This window comes from Aulonocara stuartgranti (assembly GCF_965226115.1).
Source record: "Aulonocara stuartgranti genome assembly, chromosome: 13".
Classification (NCBI taxonomy): Eukaryota; Metazoa; Chordata; class Actinopteri; order Cichliformes; family Cichlidae; genus Aulonocara; species Aulonocara stuartgranti.
In genome coordinates, this window is record NC_138949.1 from 27,808,504 (window position 1) to 27,825,048 (window position 16,545).

The 16,545-nt window shown below is 44.1% G+C and overlaps 1 protein-coding gene across 4 annotated transcripts in view; it reads right to left on the reverse strand.

The window, feature by feature from the left end:
- ehbp1 (EH domain binding protein 1) overlaps positions 1–16,545 on the reverse strand; it is a 162,457-nt gene that overhangs the window by 1,352 nt on the left and 144,560 nt on the right. For all 4 annotated transcript variants that reach the window (XM_082557092.1, XM_082557094.1, XM_082557093.1 and 1 more), the window contains 3 exons: positions 9,368–9,467; positions 8,392–8,465; positions 119–233 (listed from right to left, as the gene is read on the reverse strand). In XM_082557092.1, coding sequence (XP_082413218.1) covers positions 119–233; positions 8,392–8,465; positions 9,368–9,467 — 289 coding nt within the window. The remainder of the gene's footprint in view (positions 1–118; positions 234–8,391; positions 8,466–9,367; positions 9,468–16,545) is intronic.

Below are 16,545 nucleotides of genomic sequence, written 5' to 3' on the forward strand. Positions count from 1 at the left end.
GGCTCGCCGAGCTTTCTCTACGTCCACAGCTTCTTGGGGACGTCTGTGACACCACAGGAGCGCCTGCTGTGCAGCTCAGTGTTTTTATACTTGTGTTCAGTGTTTTTAAGTAACTTACTCTTTTTCCTGGGCGTCCAGGTCCCTGACCAGCGCGTCTCGCTTGTTGACCAGTATGACCAGCTCATCCAGCAGCAGCTGCTCCCGTCTCTTCTGGGCCTCGGTCTTCTGCCAGTCTGCAACACAACCAGAGACCTGCAGTCAGCGGTGGAGACACTGAGGATATTTCTTTTCTAAAAACCTCACAGGCTGCAGGATGCCTACATCTTCTTCTGGACTGAACCTGTAACTGAAGTGTTTTCAAAAAGATCTTTGGGTTTCCTGGATGTGGCTTCATTTATGTGAGGACTGCAGATGATCAGAAAGACGGAGAAACAGTTTCATCACCTCACTGACCTGCTGGACTGTGATGGAGCGGGATGTAAATGTGACGTGTAAACACGCTCCATCAGGTTGCGCGCACAGTGATGACGTCATGTTAATGTGCAACTTCTCGCAGGTATAAGATGGCTCTCGTTCTTTTATAACCTCTAACTTCTCAGGAACACACAAGCTCTATTAAAGCGGCAGCTCTGCTGAACGACGGCATTCACGATCGTTTGTATTTGTCACATTTTTAGTTCTATCCTGAAGTAAATTAAGTTTGAAAGTCTCCTAAATTGAGTTTTAATGGTCCAAAATCCTCCACAGAAACTTATGAATAAATAAATACCAACCCCTGAATGTCACCTCCTCAGCCAAACAAACAAACAAACACACACACGTAGGTGAACCCCTGACTCTCGTCTCTCAGTTCTCCAGGGTCTTTGCAGGAAGGGGCCCCACAGGGCCCCACAGGGTCCAGGTGGGACCCTGATCCAAATCCCCTCAGCCTCTCCCTGGAGGAGGGGGGCAGCCCACAGGAGAGCGCTCGCTCCCCCTGGGGCTCGAATATCCGCCTGGCGCCCTCGGCTCTGCATTCACCCAACACCAGGGCAGCGCTCCTCCCTCCCTCACCCCAAAAAACTCACCCTAAACACTCACTGCAACCTTTTTGTGCAGTTTAAAACAACCACCACACTTAGCATGCACAGACAGGACAACATATGCTGTACATAAATTAAACCGAATGAGATTCAACTTCTCGTCGTGTCACACACACAGCTGCCGGTTGCAGTGTTTTATCCATTTCACTGCCTCAAAGCTGGAGAAAGGCAGGAAATCTCCTTCTGCTCCTCAGCTCAGTGTGAGAACGTGTCTCCCTCTAAAACCTCCCTCCATCGTTTCATAATAAAACTGAAAAAAAAATCAGCTTCGTCCCAGCGAGAATTCAAACAAACTGAACTTCTGTGGCGCGTAGGCAACTTCACCCCTCTATCAATATTTAACCGGCTATTGATTCGAGAATAAAAGGAATGTTGTAAAATGTCAGTCCCAAAATAAGTGTGGCTTTATTAAAAATAAATATCCCCCCTCCTCCTCATTGAGTCAAATTGCGGCAGTCAGGCTGTGTGCGTGTCACGCTGGGCCCAGTGGGTTTGTCCTGAAAGGTCTGCGCTCTCTTCATTGGCCCCGCTCGTCCCTTTGAAGTCGACCACAGAGCGAAATGAACACAGTCCCAATATTTGGCTCTCTAGCCCCCCCTCGTTATTTTTCTCTCTCTCAGGGAAGCAAATTTACTCTCTTCTGGTTTTTGTTCAGGAGTTAACAAATACTTCAAAATATGTCTGAATCTGCACCTCGAGGATTTGTTGCTCCTTTTATTTATTTATTTTTAAACATGTGGTTCTTTAGGAAGAATCAGAACAAAGTGTGGGGAATATTGGGTGAGTCGTCAGCTTTAGATAACTGAGACAGGAATGTATGCCATAAATCTCCCACAATCCTCTCTCAGAAGAGGAGGGTTCACGACGAACGAGGTGGTTTTTATTTTTTATTTTTTAATCTCCTTCAAAGGATTTCTCAGCCAAAAAGCCAAAGACCTGCTGGACCCGGGGTGTGCATGGGAGGGGAAGGGGACCCATGAGTGAGCTCACTGCTGTCAATCACATGTCTCAGAGTCCCGCCCCCCTCATTAGGAAGGTAAACAATAAAAAGAGCCGATGAGCGACGTGACCAGGCAACACCAGAGCGGGGCAGGCTGGGTAACCAGAGACGCAGGAACAAACAAAACAGCCTGCAGCCACTCAGACCACCCTCCCCCCCCCCATGTAAGCCACGCCCCCCTCCATAAGAGAGTGGGAGAGGGAGGTTAAAGACTTAGGAGTGTGTACAACTCACACGGTGGGTGCGTATTCAGATAACTCTCACCGTGCACGCCAGTGGTAACCATGTGAATCTGCACAAGGCACACAAGAATGCGCTGGTTCAAATCCCCATGAACACCCCCCTCTTCTCTCCCTGCTCGCTATCCCCGACGCTAAATTTATTCAAGAGAGCAAACCGGTCCAAAGCCTCGTTCTCTCAAAGCGGGACGAGGCCGCCCTTCATGCATCCGAGTCCGTCTGGCTGCCTCTTTTTCTGTTTTATACCAAAATACGGCGACATCACATCGGAGGGTTTCAATCGCAGCTTTTTTGGACACGGACACCAAAATACAATTTATTCACCTTCATTTCTTTGCTTTTTTACCCCCCCTCCTCCTCTTTAGGCCCTGACAGCTGATTTCGGCTGAAATCCAAGTGTCATCAGAGAGAGAGAGGGGGGGGGGGGGGGAAGGGGACTGATAATTAAAAAACAGCTAAAAAGCAACAAACACAAAGGCTAAAAATTGCAAGACAAAAGTTCTCTCTAAATTACTAAGATTGCTTTTGTTGAGGTTCGAATATAAAGGAAAAAAGTTTATATTGCAGTTTCAGAGCAGTTCATCCTCTACTTGGCCAAGAGATGACTGCATAACTGCATGTGACTTAATCTGCCCATCTATGTGATTTACTCCTGTAGGGACCTGACGTTTAGGGAAGCTGCGTGTAAAAGAGTACCAGTCCACCTTTTCTCTCAGGAAAGGCAGTATGAAAGCATCCTCACACAGAACATGACATCGTGGTTTGGGAACAGCTGTGTGAAGGACCAAAAAGCTCTCCAGAGAGTGATCCGTACAGCAGAACGCTGCTGCAGGATTGCTCTCCCCCCGCTTCAGGACACCTACACCAGGAGATGCCGGACTAGAGCAGCGCAGATACTGAAGGACCCGTCCCATCCTGGCAACAAACTGTTCCAACTTCTGCAATCTGGTAGAAGGTTCCGCATCTTCCGGGCAAGGACAGAGAGACTCAAGAGGAGCTTCTATCCCCAAGCCATCCGTGCCCTAAACACACACACCCGCCCTCTCACATCATCTATAATTGACTGAGACAGGACTCTTCCAGACACTAAACCAAGGCACAATGTACATTTCAATTCCTTTAATTTTAAATATGTTTATATTGTCTATCCTGTAAAATAGTCAGATGTCTATTCATATTAATGTACAGAATTCACCTGCTTGCTGCTACTACTGCACATTCACCCAGTGTATATACTATATGTCTGTGTATGTATATATATATATATATATATATATATATATATAAAATGTTCTTCCTCTACACCCCCCCCCAATTTTTGCACATGTCGAGGAGCGTGTCAGGCTACATTTCACTGTGTGTTATACTTGTATAACTATGCATGTGACAAATAAAGAACCTTGAACCTGAACTTGAATGGGGGAGGGCCTTTCTTGTTAGCTTCTGAAGCCATTTTCCACACATGCACTCCACCCCTGAACCTTTCCAGACTTTACCCAGGTTCCCAAAGTTTGTGTGATGCTTTTTTGTTCAGACGTGTGGACAAAGTAGCTAATATTGTCCTTAATTCCATGAGTGTATGTCAGGTGTGCTCTACCACCTAAAACACGCTGAATATTTCTAGTAGTGCAAACCTTTGTGAAGCGGTGTTTCCTGCCTCATGCAACATGCAAGGAGGTAAATTTATCTACAAGAGGACAAACCTGCCCTTAACACATTTAAACACAACTTGAACCTTTATAACTTGATGGCTCATAAACTATTTAACATGCTGACGGCAGCTACCAATTTACAGGATTTACTGCCTTTAGCCTCTGGGTGAGTATCAGGTGAGAAAGTTTGGCTTAGCTTCATTGTGTCTGTTTGCCATAAAAACATTCAGAATTGTAGTTTTCTGGTCTACGTGTCCAGCAGAAGACTGAGAACATCACGGTAGATACAACAATCAAGTGGTTTTCCACCTGTGTGAAGCAGGCTGAACCACAGGAAAGATTTTACATCTCTTAAAAAGCTGTAATTTCTTTCCAGGCATGAATGTGAACATTTTCAGCATCTGTTCAGCCTCATGTGACGATTAGCAGCATGTAATACCACGTTAGCTTCACTACAGGTGGCACCTGTCCTCGACATAAACACCAAGTTAAAACAGCTGGAGACGATGCGAATATTAAACTTCAAGCGTGGACGCACTTCAACCTACACAAACACCCGAGCTGTGAATAGATAATTAAACACACTGGTCTTCTGAATTCGCCAAAACTCGAGCCCGGCGACGCGTGGAACGAAGCCTGTTGCTATCGGCCTCTTCAGTCAGTGTGCAAGCCTGAAAGAGTTGGCGACATCATCAAAAGTTGCCCATGTGATCGGATTCTAAAGTGCACCTAATCAATCAGGGTCTGTAGTGCGCTGTCCCGATGTGTTACAAAGCCCAAATAGATTTACAAATGGGCTGTGGGGGTGTGTGTGTGTGTGTGTGTGTGTCGGGGGTGTGGAGAGGGATAAGCTCCTGCATAGGATTACATATTGATTTTAAACATATAAAAAAGCTTATCATATCAAACCATAACAAGGGGAGAGAAGAAGAAAAAAAAACAACTCTGGGACCCAGCTATGCATAAATCCCTTTTAGATGGCGAGAGGGCGTCCACTTTAAAAACACACACACACACACACACACAGGCCCTCGAAGGAAGCCAAGACGCCGCTCCGTGTGTGCGTACATAGGTGTGAATCGGTAAGCAGATAAAGAGGGCATAGTGGATCAATTTTTGTGGCAGGGAGATGAGAGCATGGCATACAGATGGCATTTCCCCGCCTGGCATCACACCAAGACGATACAAGGAGGTGGTTATCACTGAGCATGCTCATAAACGACATCAACAGGGGCCTGGAAGCCTCGGCCCTGATCCTGACCGTTTTATTCTGCACATTTAATCAAACCTTGAACACCGTTTTAATGTCAAGCTGCTTTAAACTTCAGTTACGGAGCATTTTTATCTTACACCGACTGATGTTTGGATGCTTTAATGATGCAAAGGCCCACCTCAAGTCAAGACCTCTGTGCTGTTAACCTTCACGTGTCAGACTGGGGTCATTTATAGGTGTTGTTGGGATATTTTTAATCATGAAAATCGTTCCTCACAACTTTTCATATTTTACTACAGGGATTGGCCCAGTGCTGTGGCAGGGAAATGCAACTACGTGGATTTATTTATTACCTATAGGAGTGTTTTGTTAAGAATACTGGCTTTGGTTTGATTATAATTTTCCACTTGTGATCGCTGCGTTGTGATTTTACGCAGTGAATCATGGTTAACAGACCTAGAGTAGATTTACTGCTGCAGAAACCTCGAGGCAGACACTTGATGTCCAAAGATGAGTCAGCATCAGTTACCAAATTATGTTTGAGTGCTTTTGTAAAAATGTATTCTGAATATTCCTCATGTACAGATGACACATTCAATTTAAACAAAAACAACAGACGTACAGTGACAACCTTGTTAATTCACTCTAACATCTTAAATTTTACATGTATTGCGATTATTGTGCTGATCTATTGTTTTTTAAAGGTTTGTGATGCACTAATGTGTAAAATACTGCACTGCTGTGTGCTGATATGAAATCATCTAAATATACAGTTCTTTCTTTATTCAGTTAGACAAAGCATTGCTTAGGGTCGCACTAGACCATTAGTTGTTCTGTATTTATCAGTTAATATGTGCTGAGATCCAAAGTGCAGGAAAAATACCTGGCACTGTAGTGAATCCTGCAGCTGTAGCCCTGCAAACTAGCCCCTCCCTTCCTCCCCTCTCTCTCTCCCTCTTTGTGTGACTTTAATGTTTCTACATTGTGCCTTTTCACTACATCAGGAATCACTGCTCCGTTAAGATCTTCTAACTCAAACAAACAAAAATCTGAGAAGAATTTGACCTTTTGCAGAATATCGGCTTCAAAGTTGATTTCAGATGAATCGTCTTCTCCCCCTCAAAGCTTCCCCTCTTTCTTTTCTTCCTCCCCTCCTCCTTGTCCTCTTGTACCCGACTGTCCCAGTAAGCTTACGTCAGCCTCACAAACGTGGAATAAAACATCACGAGTCAAACCTTTGCCTCAGAACAGAGGAGGCCGAGCGGCTTAACTTATAATCTCCTGCCTTTAACTTTCATCAAACCCTTAAATGTCTACATCACTGCAGAGACTACTCACAGGATTTTCCTTTCTCTATAACTGCTTACAAATATTACCCACATCTGCTGCAGCTGGACGGTAAATCAGCAGATATTTAACATCTTTTCACACAAAAAGACGAAGACAGAAACTTCAGGTCTTCACACTGACCTGACAATGTGTGTGTGATTCAGCATGTGTGTCAGCTGAGAGGGAGAGGTGCGCTTGATTCAGTGCAGGTATATATTTTTCTCAGCAGGGCGTGTGTGTGTGAGGGCAGGTGTGTTTCTTCTCTCACTCTGAGTCATCTCTCTCTCTCTCTGTGTCATCGACTGGCCAACCAAATCAGCAATTATTCGCACGCCCAACCATCGCTCAATGGACCTGCCCAAGCACCAAATAAGAGCTGGGGAGACGCGCGCGCGCGCACGCACGCACACACACACACAAAACCAAAGGTGGAAACACACCTGTGAGATGTAAACTCACAGACGCAGGCAAATGGAGACCAACAGACACACACACACCTTTCTTCCCAGCAGCTGACAACTATCTGTGGCTGCGAGAGAAAGGCAGAGCCTCTGAATGTTAAGTGCCTCCCTGAGGGAGGAAAATAAGGCTGCTGATAAGTTAGTCAGCTGCAAATCCAACAAGTCCACATGAAGGCAGAGAGGACGGCGGTGACACGGCACACACCACCTCTCCACCTCGAGTCACACACTATCTCTGCTCTCACATCCACATGCGCGCAAGCCATATGAATCCACAACACACACACGAGACAAAGACAAAAACACAGCTCAAAACAATGCACACACACGCGTGCTTAAAGCAGGCTCGCTGATACAAACACACACTCCGTTATGTGAAGCAGAAAAAGCGAAATCCTCCCATTCGACTCCAGCAGGAGCTCGATAAATAAAAATAAATAAAGCGGCCGGAGAGAGGGAGGAAATCAAGCTGAACGCAGGCAGCGTGGTGCCGGCTACAGCGCCGCTTTGGATACACGTGTCTGCCCCCCCCACCATCTCCTCTTTTGCTAATTAGAATTGATTTATTATGGACCAGGTAGCTTATCAGGTGCCCGGTGAAATTACAATGGGTGTCCGAAGGCCGCGAGGAGAAAGGGGGTGGTTTGTGAGAAGGGGGTGGTGCTGGTCAATGTCGAATGGCAAAATCAATTAGCATTGATTGGCGAAAGGTTCATTTTGCCAAAGAGGACGCAGTCGAAGGGGATTAAACTTCCATGGCCCTCTGACAACTTTGATACGACACAATGGCTGCTTTTCTGGCTGCGGTGTAGTTAACAAGCTTTCAACAATATAACTGCATTTCTTTCTTTTCTTTTTTTAACATTGCAAACACTGAATGCAGCTGTGGTCAGATTCCACATCAGGCATCGGCTAGTCGGGTCTGGCTGAGAAACAGATAGCATTGATCAAGTATCTGGGAGTGAAATCCCTCGCAAGCTCGCATCTTAATCCTCATCAAGCCGAAGCAGAATTCAAATCACCCTGCTTCAGGCTCCCGATGAAGGCTGGCCCCCGCTAACGGGCGGACGCCACGTAGAAAGGACTCAGAAGAAGAGACACCAACCACTTTACTCGAACTCAAGCGACCTCGACAGTCGATTTTACCCTCCTCACTACGAAATGGAAAATGAACTTCAACTATTGCTGCCGGTCTCCTGCAGGACTCATTTGGGAAGTAATTAAACTATGCAGATGTTCTGGTAAATTTCAGGAAGATTTAGGAAAGAGAGAGTAAAGTGAGCTCCTGGTTGTTTTACTTTACTTGTTACATAATCTCCTCAGCTGTGAAAACTGCTGTTTAAAATGCATCTAAAGTTACAAAATTAAGAGTTTAATGTACGCGTGTGCAGCCTCCCTCTGCGTGTGTGTCTTACCCTCGATGGCCAGCATGGCTCTCAGCTCTCTGTTCAGCAGTTCGAAACGCCTCTCCAGATCGTGCTCTTTCTCCCTGTGGCAAGTTAGAAAGAGGGGAGACGGGAAACACACACACACAAAGTTCATCAATATGTTAATGACTAAATCATTAAGTACTTAAAGAAACCTGCAATAAACATCGATTCGGCCACTCGCCCGAACCTTCTCTGGCTTCGCATTAATCTACTGCACATAACTGATACTCATAGTGCACAGCCCTGGGTGAAGGTGTGTGTCTGTGTGTGTATGTGTAAGGATAGAAAAAGGGAAATAAGGAGCGGAGTTTGGGGGGTGGGGGTGAAAATGCATTAAAAACAGAAGATGAGGGAGTAGATGTGTATATGCAAGCGTGGCCCTGTGTGGATCTATCTGCCACCCGCAGCACAAATTGAATTCTTTCCTCTTTCAGCCATATTAAAAAATGAGCTAATTCGGCCCCTAATAGAATTTGTCCTTCACAGGCGCCGTTTTCTCTTTGCCTCCACAAAGAGAGAACAGAAAGGGCTAATAATCAGCCCTTCTGTCAATTGGCCACTTTAAAAGCCTCTCCTTTCCCACGATATAATGTGATTATGAATACTTCAGGCTCTCCTCCACTTGCACACTTTGAAATCCCTACAGCCGCAAATGAAGAAAAAAAGGCAGCGCGTGTCTCCACCTGTCGCAGCTGACCACATACAAAGAGACTGCAGATAGAGTAGCGATCGCCACATTTCTATTGATTTTATATCCCTTTCTGCATGTAAATCAATGAGTGGATAGACAGAGATGGGGTGAATGGAGTGGAGAGGACACTCCTGCCCCGTGCAGCTTAGACGAGCTTGATCTAAAGCTCGAGGAGCAGGTTTAAAACGCTTCTCAGCTGCTTTAATTTGACATGTGAGAAATTAAAATGGAAGCAAAGACGAGGCGACAGAGAGGAAGAACAGTACGCACAGCAGAGAGAGCTGGTTCTGTCTCCTGATGAGGGCGTTCTTCTTGTTGACCAGCATGAACCACTCCTGCATCATGGCCTCCTCCTCCTCCTTGTTGTTGCCTAGAAAGAGCACAGAAACACACCAATAAATAAACCAGCAGATACACACGTTACAGGAAATGTTTCAAGAATAACACGTTGCTCTTTTGCTTTTGTTTTTTTTTTTGTTTTGTTTTTTTACAGTGGATTGAACCTGACATAAAAATTACAGCACGCCGTGTACACCAGCATATGCACATGAAAAGCGATGAGGCAGATAAACGACGGAGCTGCTGCCCCCGCAGAGTCAGTGTGTCCACCAGATATTCATGTGTGGGTGTAAATACTCTCCTCGCTTATGTTCCCTGTGTAAACATTCACCTACTTCACACCATGCCTTCACAACGTCAATACGGCTTCAACCGGGGCGGGATTAACTCTGCGATTACCGTCGAGCGCCTTTACAGAGTGAAGCCTCTCACTGTAGGGCAATACATATCCCATCACTCAGCAGGCCTTCAAAAAAAAAAAAAAAAAAGTCTCTGGGACTCTCTACTGCTTAGTGTAATACCTGCTCAACACACACAGAGAGCTAGTGAGGCTCAGATGCATGGCTAATGTAAGCTTTGCCCACGCCTGGGGCTAAAGCTCTATGCTGTAACTTACTTACAAGGTACAATGGGATGCGCACAACTGATACAGACAAAGCACGTCGAATCGAAAGCTTCAAATGTTAGCCAGGTAACAGTGACAGCCTCCATCGTGTTTGACCTGGAATAAAGACCAGCTGCCTGGGTGTGGAGTTTGACTCCCACTGTGCATCTGCTGGCCTCCGTGTACTAAAACCACATAATCGTAAGGTTTTAAACATACTGGAACCTGTGATGACGCTCAAACCAGAAACTGACAAATGATAACTAAATGCTCATTGAAGCTCTCAGGTGTTAAATGCTTACAGAGGAAGGGTTGATCAACAGGATTTTCAGGTACGGCCCAAAAACATGCACGAAAAGTTATTTAATATTTCTGGAATGAATTAAATTTGGAAACAGGATAATAGTCTGAACATTAGCAGGATGGTTACTGTAAATTTGGAACCTATTTATAAAACTTTCTAGATACTGTTTAGTGCATCTTCAGGCAACTAAGTGGGGCTATTTTGGACCAGGTGTGGCAAAGATAATGAGCAGGTGTATTTATGCTGTAAATTCATGTAGGTCTGTTTAATCCCAGGCTTTTGCTCCAATTTTCATCCTGTAATGATTACACTGTAAGGTTTTACACCAAACCAAAGTGAAAAGACACCTCAGGCGTGTCTCTCAGGATCCAGAGGCTTTGATTAAACTGCAGTATTTGACACCCTGGGAATCAGGATGGCCTCACTGAGCAGGAACAAAAATAACAACAGTCTCAGCAGTGATGATTAATAAACACATAATAAAGATGCAAAATGCTACCAGTAAAATAATTATTTACTATAATTCTACAAATTCACAATTTATTTGTGAGTAAAAAAGACTATTACTTTAAAGGTAAATCTTTAAATGTTATAACTACTTTTTTTTAAGGAATGGATAATCAATAAAATTAAAACTAGATTTCCATAAAATAATACTACTAAGCATCTCTTTCTGCTTGGTTTGTTTTAATAATCTCTCACGTGTTATAAATTAAAATGCTATTTATTCTTTATCGAATCTCGAGGTCAGCTGAACAGTGTCAGCGGCGATAATCCATAAGGTCCCGTTTAACTCTGCAGCGGCGATATGAATCCTTCCATTCACTGTGGTAAATGCAGCAACGGTTTTAAGAAGATTTCCAACATTTATTGTCTGAGTATTGTAGCTGTAACCACTATATCATTTATTTGATGAGAAGCTGTAAATAAATAACTTTGCTTCTTAGGAGACAAGAAAATAAGAAAGAAAGAAATTTTTCCATCAAACACAAACACAAACACACACACACACACACACACACACACACACACCAGTGTTCATTGCAGCAGTGGGAGCATCGGGCCACTGCGTCACTGATGACAAAAGGCAAACGCGTGGATGTGTGTGGACACCGGTGAATGTGTGGACATTTGTGATACTCTGAGCCAGCAGATGTATGTAATTTCATTTAGGAGGAGGGAGCGGGAAGGGAAAATGAAAGAAAGCAAGCAAAAACCCCCCCCCCCCAAAAAAAACCAAGCGAATGAAAGAAAGCTTCAGGATTTAGCGGAATCACGGGCTCGTGGATTACTGTAGTCAACTTTGAAATGGACGACACTCGGAGGGGGGATAAAGCCAGCGCTGACAGGTCATTGTGCTGCCTCGAAGTCAAATAAAACAAGCAAATAATAATGGCAAATATTAAGCTCCTGTGACATTGTGGCGAGGCGGGCTGGAAGACGAGAGGGGATTATAAAGCTATATCCCCCACCGCTAGCCAGCCAGCTGCTACCAGCCAACCAACAGCCACATTTTATGAAAGGAGGGAGGGGAGGCGAGGGGAGAGGAAGGCAGGGAGGTCAGAGGAAAAGGTGGTAGAAGAGGGAGGAGAAAAGGGTAGAAGGAAGGAGAAAAGGGAGAGATGAGGAGGAGGGGGGGGGGGGGGGATATTGAATGTGAAAGCAAAATGGGATGACTGGAACGAGGGAGGGAGTGGAGGAGGAAATAAAGGCGAGCAGGTGAGTCAGGGGATGGAGGCAGGAGACTCGACAGCTGCTCAGCATCCACCTCCGACCTCTAGATCCTACCTGACTCTTAAAGAGACAGACTGGGCGCAGATTTATTGTTATAGGTGGGCGCTAAACCCCTTTTTAATCAATTAAGCATGGGGAAATTATGTTTTACTATACCTTTAATTATAGTTTTTGAGCTGTTGGGGGAAGAGCCTTTAAAAAATAAAAAGTTATATAACTACATTGTAATTTTACAGGCCAATTGCATTTAATGAATTATTGAAAAGTATTCAGATTATTTAAATAGTTTTCTACTAGCTTGACTACTCGATACGACTGAATTAACAAGACAACTGTACGCGATACCGTCATCTTAAACGTAAAAGTGATGGTCGTTTCAGTTTCATGATAATTAAGGGTCTAGTGCTGGGTTGGGGGTTTGATTCCCACTGGTGCAGCACATTCTAAAAACATCTTTGCTCCATAGAAAGCCATATGCTTATAGTGACAACAGACTGCTGAATGTGGTGGTGTATGAAAACAAATGGTGTAAATATCCTTGGCAGTCACCACTGACACTGTGTCTGCGAATCCAGCCTTGGCTCTGAGACACTGTGGATGCATGCTGGCTCTCAGGGGGCCATCTTGGATCAAAGCATCTGGCAGTTTGGCAGGGTGCATTCTGGGTCTTGCTGCTCGCCTTACACGCCACTTCTTAGTGCTCAACACAGAGCAGGGCAGAGCAGAAACAGGCCAACTCCAGTGAGACCGAAGCAATGAATTTGGCGTTGGTACAGTGTGTGATGGGGACATCAAAGGGTTAGTGATGAAAATGCACAAGGTTTATCGCCATTAATATCATCCTTAGTGTTACCTCAGCTATCAATGCAGCTGTGCTAGTGAGAAACACACAAGATACAATCAACTCACACACACAGAGCTGAGATACAACTGATAGACATATCCCAACAACCCCTCTATCTGATTGCCTGTCTTCCTCTTCTCTTGTTCCACTCCCGGCTTCTCGCAGAAACGCAACCAGGATACAATGACACCAACTGCCGTGTGTGGAGGGAGGCTGCTATCCTCGAGGCATGAAGACAAGGCTGGTTAGCATAGGTCACTGTGTGTTTGGGTGAGAGAGAAATGCAGAAAGAAATGGGAAAAAAAAAGGCGGGTACAAAGGCAGCCTCTATAGCCAAATAAGATTAAGATAGCAATCTTGGCGAATGTTCCATTCAGTGTTGATAGGAATAATGAAACTCACCCCGAGGTGGTCAAACTGCTGCTGCTGTTGGCCTGAGCTGCTTTGAATTAAGAGCGCCATGCTGCCATGTGCTAAATGTACAAAATTCATGCTTTAGCATTAGTCTTAGTGAGTACACGTTAATTGACTTTAACTGGCTTCACTGTATTTTTAATTGGTGACTAAAACATCAAACCAGAAGCTGCACTAAACCTGCAATTACTGATAACTTTAGCTTTAAATTATCGGTGTGTAGTTTAGCTTCTTTTAGCTGCTCTCTTATTTGCAAGCGGTCGCAGCAGAGGACGGATCTACTTGGATGCTTCGGGGATTTGCGTCTCCCTCTCAAACCAGTGATCGATGTTAACCCTAGGACTACAGAGCGACAAAAAGACCAAAACAGATTAGTCACAATGAAAATGCTGAAAATAGGAATGTATGCAGATGTATGGGGCTGCTCTTTATTTTCCTGAGATTGCAACGATGTCAGTTGTTTAGTTTAGCCACCGCTGTGGAGAAAGCAGAAGTCACAACATAAAAGAATCTTTGCAACAAATTACAAATTTAATTATGAAGTTAATCTGTAAGAAAAGAGGGCTGCTAATGTTAACTGCTCTCAGCAACTAATACTTAAAATAATTTTTTCTCTTTGATTATTGTGAAAGAGAAAAATGTATTTTCTGTTTCATTATTGTGATCAATGGCTTCAAACAGCAACATGTGCAGTATTTGCACATGAGATGTTCATTCTAATTCATATAAATTGCAGTAAGTGGATGAGCAGGGTGTCCTGCATTTGTTCTTCCCTGGAGAAACTTCTGTGCCTTGAAGGAAGCAGCTTGGATAACCGAGGAAAATGAATGCGACAGAAAGAGAAACACATTAAAAGCTGTGATCACAGCATGTTCATCTCAGTCCTTATCCCACCATTTTGTCATTTAATCCAATAGCTGCTAATCCAATTTGTCTATCGGACATATAAAAAGGCAGGGAGGAGGAGGAGAAAGAAGAGGAGGGGAAGGGAGGAGATGGAGCTGAACTTCTCTTCTGTGTTCAAGTCACTTTCTCAATTGCGGTTTATTTAGGGCAGAGCTGCACTTGTGCATCTCCCCCCATCGTTCTCTCCATCCGAGCGTCAAGCCCGTCTGATATCAGCGGGGATCGGGGGAAGAAGAAAGCCAAAGACACATGAAAGAAAATGAGAGAAGGAGGAATAAAAAGAACAGGATGAACATTGTTTCCTGTGATTAGGTAAGAGCTCGTTAAAAGGCTGTCATGGCAGTGATGTGAATATGCATGACAGGGGCCGGCCTAATCAGAGAGGTTTGTGCCGAGGACCGGAGGGAGGGGGGGAATTGTGTGTAAGTAGCCTACTGAAGACTTGATTTAATTAATGTGAGGAGAGGAGTGTCTTGTTAGGAAAGGAGACAGGGAAGAACAGAGTGAAGCTTGTAAGCAGGAGAGTTTAGGGAGCTCTCAAATTCAGGTTTACCCATAAAAAGCGTCACATCTGAAGCTTACGCTTCTCTCCATTTCTGAAAATTAGAGTAACACTGAAGTCAAAGATGTACTCAAAGCTATGCACGCCAAATGTTACAACACTGGTGAGATGTGTAAGAATCAAACTGCCTAGCCACTGCATGTGATTCCTCCTGCTCTCTCCTATTCTATTCTCCTCTCCTCTGGAGTGGTGCTGAGGGCTATTTTTCCAAGGGAGTCTTGTACGAGGCCTCTTTTAGGTGTCCTCAATGGCACAATGGGTCCTAGCTCATAGAGCAGATTCCTGCTTTATTGAACCTGTGTATAAGGTCTGGTGAATGGAACACATTAACCGATTCACACTCACCTCTTTCCTTTTGCTCCCCCCAGATAGAGAAAAGTAAAAATTCAGAAAAAAAAAGAAAGAGGAGGGAAAAAAACCCTCCTCTCACACTGAGGCACAATGCGTGCCTTTTCCACTGGTGTCATTTGTCAACCACTGCTTGCTTTACAACTTACAAAAGAGGTGAAGGTAGGGGAGAGGGAGAGGAGAAGCAGGAGTAGGGTGCTGCAGAGTTTTGGAGGCACTGAGATTAATTAAATCTGATGCATAATCATAAGCAGGGCTGCAGAATTATTTGTTTCTGATTTCACGCAATATGCTGACAGGGGAAGCCCATCTTTCAAAATGCTGATGTTGGAAGAACAACAGCAGGCCTGCTGAATGACGATGAATATTTTCATCATACGATTGTTTTGTTAGCATAATCAGTAATAAAAGGAGATCAGGAGGGGATGAGTGTTACGAAATTATGCTGGATAAAATAATTATTGCCTATTTAACACCTGTTTGGATGTGACTGGTGAAACTGACTTGGTGTTGCGAACTGTAAACCGAGCAGGAGGAAAAATCCAATAAAAACACAGCTGTACCTCTTTGTTGTAGATTTCTGGTTTGCTTTGATGGTGATGATAGTGAACATCAGGTCCCATTAAAGAAGTGCAAAAAAGAGCCAGCTTTTAAAAAAACAAAATATTGAATCAATTTCAGTTAAATCATGATTACTAAAGATTTATTTGGTAGAATTTTACCCAGAATTGTGTACTCGAGAGTTCACTCTGGGAAAAAAAAGAGGCATGACATAAAGTATTTTGAGGCCCTGTATCTTTGACAGTTTTCATATGATGGCGAAGTTTTTCATGATGTCAACAGATTTGAAAGAAAAAAAAAGCTGATTTTTGAGGGGGTCAGGTAGGAGGCACTCACTGATAATTTTAAGAGTAAAAGAGGCCTGTGGCATCTCTCTCTCACACACACACACACACACACACACACACACACACACACACACACACCCACCCACCCCCCCTGGGATTTATTCGGCAACGTTTCCTGAGTCCAAAAGCTGCAAAATTCTTTTAGAAAGTTTCATAAGTGGAAACATGCTTTTTATTTTCATTCATATATATTTCATTCATTTTCATATAACACATGCTGTTTTAGGTTAATTTTTAATATGGAGTCCTGATGATGAGCCTAGTTTGCGGGAGGAGAAGAGTCAGACTGTCAAAGCCTAACATGTTATCCTGCTAACATGTTTCTTCCTTTCCATCCGCCACTCTTCACCTCTTTAATCTTTTCTGTGGACTCTTCTAAATATACAGAAACGTATGTGCGCATGCACACACACACAAACGCAAAACACACACCACTGGGTAAACACATTTGACCTCAGAGCCAACAGTAGAGCAACCTCCAAACA